General features: G+C 41.4%; 1 protein-coding gene across 1 annotated transcript; it reads left to right on the top strand.

The window, feature by feature from the left end:
- The first annotated feature begins 6 nt into the window (after window positions 1–6).
- On the top strand, window positions 7–7,298 carry PDP1 (pyruvate dehyrogenase phosphatase catalytic subunit 1). The gene is made up of 2 exons (XM_003205186.3): window positions 7–214; window positions 3,322–7,298. The coding sequence occupies exons 1-2, from the start codon at window positions 154–156 to the stop codon at window positions 4,971–4,973; spliced, it is 1,713 nt and encodes a 570-aa protein (XP_003205234.2). The 5' UTR covers window positions 7–153; the 3' UTR covers window positions 4,974–7,298.
- The last annotated feature ends 588 nt before the right edge of the window (window positions 7,299–7,886 follow it).

Consider the following 7,886-nt stretch of genomic DNA (forward strand, 5'->3'; position numbering starts at 1 on the left):
GATCCGTGTGTCCGCAGTCCGGCTGCGTATGTGCGTGCCTCCTCTCTGCGCCCCTCCGCAGCGCCGGAGCTGTCTGTCTGTCTGTCCGTCCGTCCTCTCTAACGAACTCTCTGCCTTGCTTCTCCCCCCTTCCCCCGGGCTTCTGCTTTGTGGATGTTGGCGGCTTCTTGTTGTGACAGGAGAATGTGTGTGTGCCCCGGGCCCAGGCGCATCGGTACGTATCTCGCAGCGGGGCTCGCGGGGGGCGGAGGGGCCGGGCGGGGCGGAGGGCCGAGCCCCGGCACGAGGGAGGGCTCAGCGCTCCTGGCCCGTGTTCCTTCTACCCCGTGTCGCCAGCGTTGTCAGGTGCCCGAGAGCCACCGGTATCGTTGCAGAGCTCAGGCGGGTGCTGGAGGAGCCTGTCGGCAGCATCAAGTGTCCTTAGTGCTGTATAGACATAATGCTTCTCCTTAAAGCAAGGAATCGTGTGTTTGTTTCATCAGGGTAGCACTACTGAGTCTATAAATTGGTTATCAAACTCTTTATTTATGGTGCTTGTGTATTTGTACCCTCTTCTAGCATTGAAGAGGCTTTCAAGACTGCTGTGATGCTGATCATCTGACAGATGATGATTAGATAGTAAAGATTTTTATCTAACATCCTTTTTGTGTTCTTCCATCTCTTGATCAGCTGTAATTAGCAAGGCGATTTGAAGTACTGAAAGGGTACTGCAGTGGTTAGATTGGAGGCATCCATGTTGCAGGGATAAATGAGAGAGATTTGGAATGATTTCAGTTGATGTTGGCAGACTTGGAATTTCTCTTCGACTTGATCAGCAGGACTTAAATCTGCTATGCAAAACAAGTTGATGGCTTAAAGTGACAGGGAGTTGCTGTGAGGGAATATAAGAGAGAAAATTGGAGGCTGCATCCTTATGCGTTTCCAGTAATATTTATAGAATCATAGAAACCTTAAAGTTGGAAGCAACTTCTGGAAGCTGTCTAGTCCAACTCCCCTGCAGTGAATCCACAGCTTCATCTGGTTGCCTAATTGCTAAATTAATAACTAAAAATCGGCAAAGTGAATTCTGTTCCTGAAGAGCCACTCTTAACAACAGTACGTTTGCAGTTTTGCCTCATCATGGGTCAACAGTGAAGATGTCAGAACAGTTGTGGAACCATCCATTGGTCAGCCCTGAACAGGAATACATAGTGGGCTGGGGAGCTTGGTTCAGCAGGAGTCAAGCAGGAGAGCAGTGTGAAATCCAAGGTACTGCTGAAGCCTTGACACATCAGTAGGTTGCTAAGGTTCCCATTTGTAAGCAAAGTTGTGTGTATTTCTTCATATGGTATTTAAAAGCAATGACTGTTACCAAAATAGCTGCTGTATAATTAGAAGGCAGTAATAGACTTTAAAATCTGTATTTGCAGTTCACTTCTGTCGTGCTGTATGCATGTAAAGCCTGGGCTAGAGAAATGTACTTTCTGGGAAGCAAATGATTAGCATAAATTTAATACGCATTTGGAAGTTCAAGCCAGAGCATAGGGAAAGTTGGCTGTACTGCGGCCAAAGCTCTCCCTGGTAGCTGAACAGCTGAAAACTGACAAGTCAGGCTTCTTAGCTGTCAATAGGAGACATGGGACAGGTCAGTGGAAAAACTTTTGTCACTACAGGTCAAGACTGATAAACACTGGTATGTAAGGTGTGAAGATACGGTGCTAGAAAGCCTCCAGAGTAGTAGGCAGTGTTATTTTAACTGATTTTCAGCACTTCACATACTTTGTATTAGAGAAGCGGGATTCTCTTAGGATTGTCTTAGAGCATCGCTGGCTTCCTTACAGGACAAGGAATGGAGCGTATTCCTCTGTTTCTGGATACTTCTTGGCTAATGATCTGAATTCTGTGAAAGAATCTGTGAAAAGCATGGAGGAGCGGTGATAGAGCTTGTGCTTAAGAATAAGAATTTAGGTTGTGGATGCCCTATCCCTGGAGGAATTCAGGGCTAGGCTGATGTGGCTCTGGGCAGCTTGGTCTGGTGGTTGGCAACCCTGCACATAGCAGGGGGTTTGAAACTAGATGATCTTTGAGGTCCTTTTCAACCCAGGCCATTCTATGATTCTGTGAAGAATAATGCTTAGGACTGCAGGGAGCCTTGTATATCATGATTTACCATGATCCTGTCTAGGAAGAAGTTGAAGCTTCATCATAAAAGATGGAAAAAAATAAATGGCCATAATTCCCTTTTTTTTTTTTTGCCTTGTGGAATTGGTTTTCTTAAGTATGAGTATGATGTTGTAAGAGTCTTCCTGAGAATGAAACGTAATGGATAAGATTTAGGAAGTGCTTGCACAGATGTTGTAATTGGATATGTAAATGGAGGTAAAGGTTGTAATGTTAGAGTACTCTTTTGTCAGAGGAGTGAAAACTTAAATGGAAAATTCAGGTTTAGCAAAAAGTATCAACATTTTTCTTGAGTACTTGGATTTTGATCTAGCTTTGATTTATTGTACATGGCTCTCTTCTATTGGTGAAGGAAAACACAGCTTGCGTAGTCCTTTAGCTTTAATTTATAATCTTTCAAACTTACTGGGATAGATGAGCTGTTGGTAACAGAGGTGTTCTCTACCACTTTTATCTGATAAGCCAGAAAATTGTTGCCTAGATTCCTGTGGCTATTTGTACATATACAGAGTGTATATGTTCACAAGTGTGATAAAATTCAGTGTGTGAAAAGGGGGAAAAGAAACATCCTGCTAGAAACAACCTGCTGCTGACTTCTATTTGTCTGAGTAAGATCTACTGTTTATGACTTACTGCTTGCATTTTATCACCTAAAATGTATTTTTAAAACCACTTGTCTATTATCGCAGTTGTTTTGGAATCTTTCTGTTAGACACATTATCTCTTCAGCCTTACAGAAAGACTATTTTCTTCCTGTCACATCTGGTTCTGTCAGCTGGAATCTCAGGATCAGTAGGAAGAGATCTCCATAAAATACTTGCAGAGTGTAGCACAGCCATAGCATGCTGTATGCTAACTGTTGCCTTACCTTCTATGTGAAACTGTTTTGTCTGGATTTTTTTCCACTGCCCTCCTACTATTTGAGTGGTTGTAAGAGCTACCGTATCTATGCTGAAGTTCAAAGTATGGTATAGCTTGCTTTGTTCTAGCCCAACACTGTATATAAACAAGTGCCTCTACCTCTTCTTTTCCAAGACATGCAAATCTGTGTACTTCATATTATGAATAACTTTGTTCAGTGACCGTAAATGCTTTAACAGAGACTTCTGGGAGGAATCTGTTAGCTGTCTCTCTAAATGCAGTTGTTCTCTTGCCTTTCAGCAATTCCAGTCCGAAGCTCCAGGCTGCCACTGTTATCTGATGCCATGCCAGCACCAACTCATCTGTTCCCATTGATTCGTAACTGTGAGATTAGCAGAATATGCAGTACTATGTGCTACTGCCACCATAAACATCTGTGTTGTTTATCGTCTCATTTTGCTCATGGTCACTTCAGATATGCACCTCAGAAGAAATTTGCAGCACTCTATAGGCCAAAGGAGAACTTCTATCAGTTTGTTCACGCGAGGGATTATGCTTCTACACCACAGAGGTTTTACCTCACTCCTCCGCAGGTCAACAGCATTCTGAAGGCAAATGAATACAGTTTTAAAGTCCCAGAATTCGATGGTAAAAATGTAAGTTCTGTCCTTGGCTTTGACAGCAACCAGTTGCCTGCTAATGCTCCAATAGAAGACCGGAGGAGTGCTGCCACTTGCTTACAGACAAGAGGGATGCTTCTGGGTGTGTTTGATGGCCATGCAGGTTGTGCTTGTGCTCAAGCTGTCAGTGAAAGACTGTTTTACTACATTGCTGTCTCCTTGTTACCTCACGAGACTTTACTTGAAATAGAAAATGCTGTGGAAAGTGGTAGAGCTCTCTTACCTATTTTACAGTGGCACAAGCACCCCAATGATTACTTCAGCAAAGAAGCTTCCAAGCTTTATTTCAACAGTTTAAGAACTTACTGGCAAGAGCTCATTGATCTCAATAGTGGAGAGACTACTGATGTGAAAGAGGCTTTAATTAATGCTTTTAAGAGGCTCGATAACGATATTTCTCTGGAAGCTCAAGTAGGAGACCCAAATTCTTTTCTCAACTACTTAGTACTAAGAGTAGCGTTTTCTGGTGCAACGGCCTGTGTAGCCCACGTGGATGGTGTTGATTTACACGTGGCAAACACAGGAGACAGTAGGGCAATGCTTGGAGTTCAGGAGGAGGATGGATCTTGGTCTGCAGTTAATCTCTCCTATGACCACAATGCGCAAAATGAACGTGAAGTGGAACGTGTGAAAACAGAGCATCCAAAGTCTGAAGAAAAAAGCCTTGTGAAACAAGATCGTCTCTTAGGCCTTCTGATGCCTTTCAGAGCTTTTGGTGATGTGAAGTTTAAGTGGAGTATTGAACTACAGAAACGAGTAGTTGAATCGGGCCCAGATCAGCTAAATGACAATGAATATACAAAGTTTATTCCTCCAAATTATCACACTCCCCCGTACCTCACAGCTGAGCCAGAAGTCATACATCACAAATTAAGGCCACAGGATAAGTTTTTGGTTTTGGCCACGGATGGGCTGTGGGAAACTATGCACAGGCAAGATGTGGCTAGAATTGTTGGGGAGTATCTCACCGGTGTTCACCATCAACAGCCGATAGCTGTCGGTGGTTATAAGGTAACTCTGGGACAGATGCACGGTCTCTTAACAGAAAGAAGAGCAAAAATCTCTTCAGTATTTGAAGATCAGAATGCAGCCACTCACCTGATACGCCACGCAGTGGGCAATAACGAGTTTGGCACTGTGGATCACGAGCGGCTGTCCAAGATGCTCAGTCTTCCAGAAGAGCTGGCTCGAATGTATAGAGATGACATTACAATTATCGTGGTGCAGTTCAACTCGCATGTTATAGGTGCATATCAGAATGGGGAACTGTGAATTTTAATGTAGTGAACTACTTACCAAAGCTGTAACAATGGCCAGTATGAGCAGCAGATGGGAAAAAGACAAATTCAATAAGCAAACAAATTTCTTGCTTGTTAGATTTAACATAGCTATTGTTTCTGCCTTCCCCCAGAGCTCTAAATACAAGAGAAGTGCTATTGACCTAATATAAACTTGAAGAGGATGTCTGGGAAAAGAGATTTCTGTAATAACTTTGCACTATTGATTTCATGAATGCTGCTAGAACAATGCCTTGAATTTGGCAGATCTGGATGAGGGAGGGAAGGAGGATAAAGGATTAAATATCAAGCATCTGGTTGTCCAAGAAAAAGCCTGTTAACATCTGAAAATATTCACACTCTTAAAAAATGAGTAACAAGGAATATTGTTGCAAGAATTCTCCCTGTAAGAATTCAAAATAAGTGTGGTTATCTGTGCATATATTCTGTCAGCCTTTTCCTCTGAATAGGAGGATAATTTAACCATGTAGGTCTTAAGTGTAACGAAGTTGTCTCGCTCTCATAGACAATGTCATTCACTTAAGAATATTTGTCTAAGTGTTGACTTTCAATGCAGGTCTAAGCCATAATCAATACTTGAGATACTGTTATAGCTTAATTGTATCTTATACACAGTAACTTGTAAATGTCTGTGCATCAGTTGCTTCTTGGCTTGTATGTTCCTGCACAACTTGTGGGGCAATAATACATTACAACGTGCTGTAAGATATCAAGTAAAGTTGTGGAGGACCTCAGTGTAAAGAAAGTTTCAGACTCTTTGAAGAGTCAGTGTTGCTGGTCAAGACCATTGTGTTTCCTAAAGGTCATGTCCTTTATGGACTCTATCCCTGTCTGGTGTTTCTTATCTGGGAGGATAAATTTTCACCTGAGAAGATCAGGAAATCATTGCTAACCTCATTGTGGCTTTGTAATTTGCACTCATTTTTTTTGGCTATTTCAAATAGTGACATATTGGATGTTTTGCACTTGAACACATATTTGTAAGTATGTCAGGTTGAAAACTACGGATTACAAAATGAAGTATGGTTTGTAAGTAGAATTTCAGTTGGGGAAACTAACTGGCATGCATGTATATGTTTAATGGCTTTTTCTAGCAACTTTATTAGTAGCTTTTTATCTCTGGACAGCTGGTGTATGCATGTTCTTACAGTCCAGAATGTATTATCACAGCAGTCTCTTGAATGAGTCTCTCTGGCCTGTGGTTGAATTTGAACTTACAAGGTAGTGTCCTGGGCTGTAACTCGTGTGCCTAAAGTTGTTGGGCTCATAACTGTAAAAAGTGGGGACTGACAACTAATCTAATGATCATCTTTGCCTCTGTTTTAGGTATGTTGCATTGTGTAGCTTACTCTTCAGCTGCCCTTACTTCAAAAACCCAAGTGCTATCTGAAATACCAGTCCCTGATGACTGATAGAACACTTGTAACTTGATTCCTGTGTTCTGGATAAACTCTTAAGCAATGATAGGTCAGCATATTTGATTTCATGGAGGTGTTTCAGTTAAAATAACTTCCTAGCCTTCAACACAGCAATTAAAAAAAATAATAATAATTAAAAACCTAGCTTACTTTGAGTAATGTGGCATTTTCCACTAAATAAAAATATCGCCAGTTAAAGCTACTATTACATACAGGATATTTAATATCGACAGTGATCCTGTGCTGTAGTAAACATTGGGTCCTCAAACTCAAAAGTGCTGTGTGTACCTGGTGGCCTGCAGCTTTAATCTGTCTGCTTATTTACCCAACCTTAAAAAATCGACTTTGCAATAAGGTTATCGATATCTTAAGTTCACACTGAAGATGTGAACAACCCTTCTTTATTTGAAGGGGAATAGGGAACTCTAAAATGCTTAGACAAGTACTGGCTTTGACATTGCTTCTATGTTGTGTTCTGATGACTATCATTAGCTGGGTCAATAGACTTTATGTTCTTCTATCATTCAAATACAGTATGTATCTAAGCTGTTACAGTATTTAACTTTCCTACTTTTTTTTTTTACTGTTAAATCTCTATTACATGTATTGATGTATTTAACCTATGTTTCTTGATATGGATCTGGGACAAGTCATGGCTGGAAGGACTGACTATTGGTTCCATGTATAAAACTTTTATTGAGGAAAAGCTGCTTTTTGTAGTAAAGATGCGTATGTATGGGGTCAGACAATAGTATTTATGTATTGCTTGGAAACTTGCTCAGTATGTATGCAGTGAATAGAAGTAGCGTAACTGCCTGCTGAACAGGTGATCTGAACAAACACTTTAATAGATTCCAATAAAATGATCAATTATGCAGAAATCCGTGTGTATTTGATTGATACAGAAAGCAATAGCTGTTTTGCTTAATGCTTGTGAATGACTTGGTTCTCAGCAATGCTTTCCATCATCTAGTCGTTGGTATGAATAGACCAGATGGCCTAATGAAGCAACGTGCAAATGGCAACAGGCTGAGAACTGGGCTTCAAAGCTTGGAAATGTCACTGTGAGACTTGAGCCCTGTATCAGGCATGCTGGTTCTGCTGCCCCCTGGCAGTGAAGCCTGGATGTTTCCCTGTCAGTATCTCCTGTGTGTTCCTCTATCAATTTGCCTTGCCTCATCATCCCCGGGGATGGGGAGAGGGCATTAAAAGCTGCAGATGAAGCAGTCTACAACAGTGTACTGCCTAATTTGTCATCAGTAATTTGTGGACCGTATTCTGTTCAGAACAACATTTTGTAAGCAAATGATTTCATACACACAGGTTCAAATGTCCTAAAAATAAGTTGATGGTAAACTAAATAAGAACATCTCTTACACCATTGGCAGAGGGTGTTTTGTTGCACTGCAGAAAGTACTGTAAGTGTATGGCTTAACCAAGAAGGATGGCTGAATTTTGACAACACAGTC

This window comes from Meleagris gallopavo, chromosome 3, assembly GCF_000146605.3.
Source record: "Meleagris gallopavo isolate NT-WF06-2002-E0010 breed Aviagen turkey brand Nicholas breeding stock chromosome 3, Turkey_5.1, whole genome shotgun sequence".
Taxonomy (NCBI): Eukaryota; Metazoa; Chordata; class Aves; order Galliformes; family Phasianidae; genus Meleagris; species Meleagris gallopavo.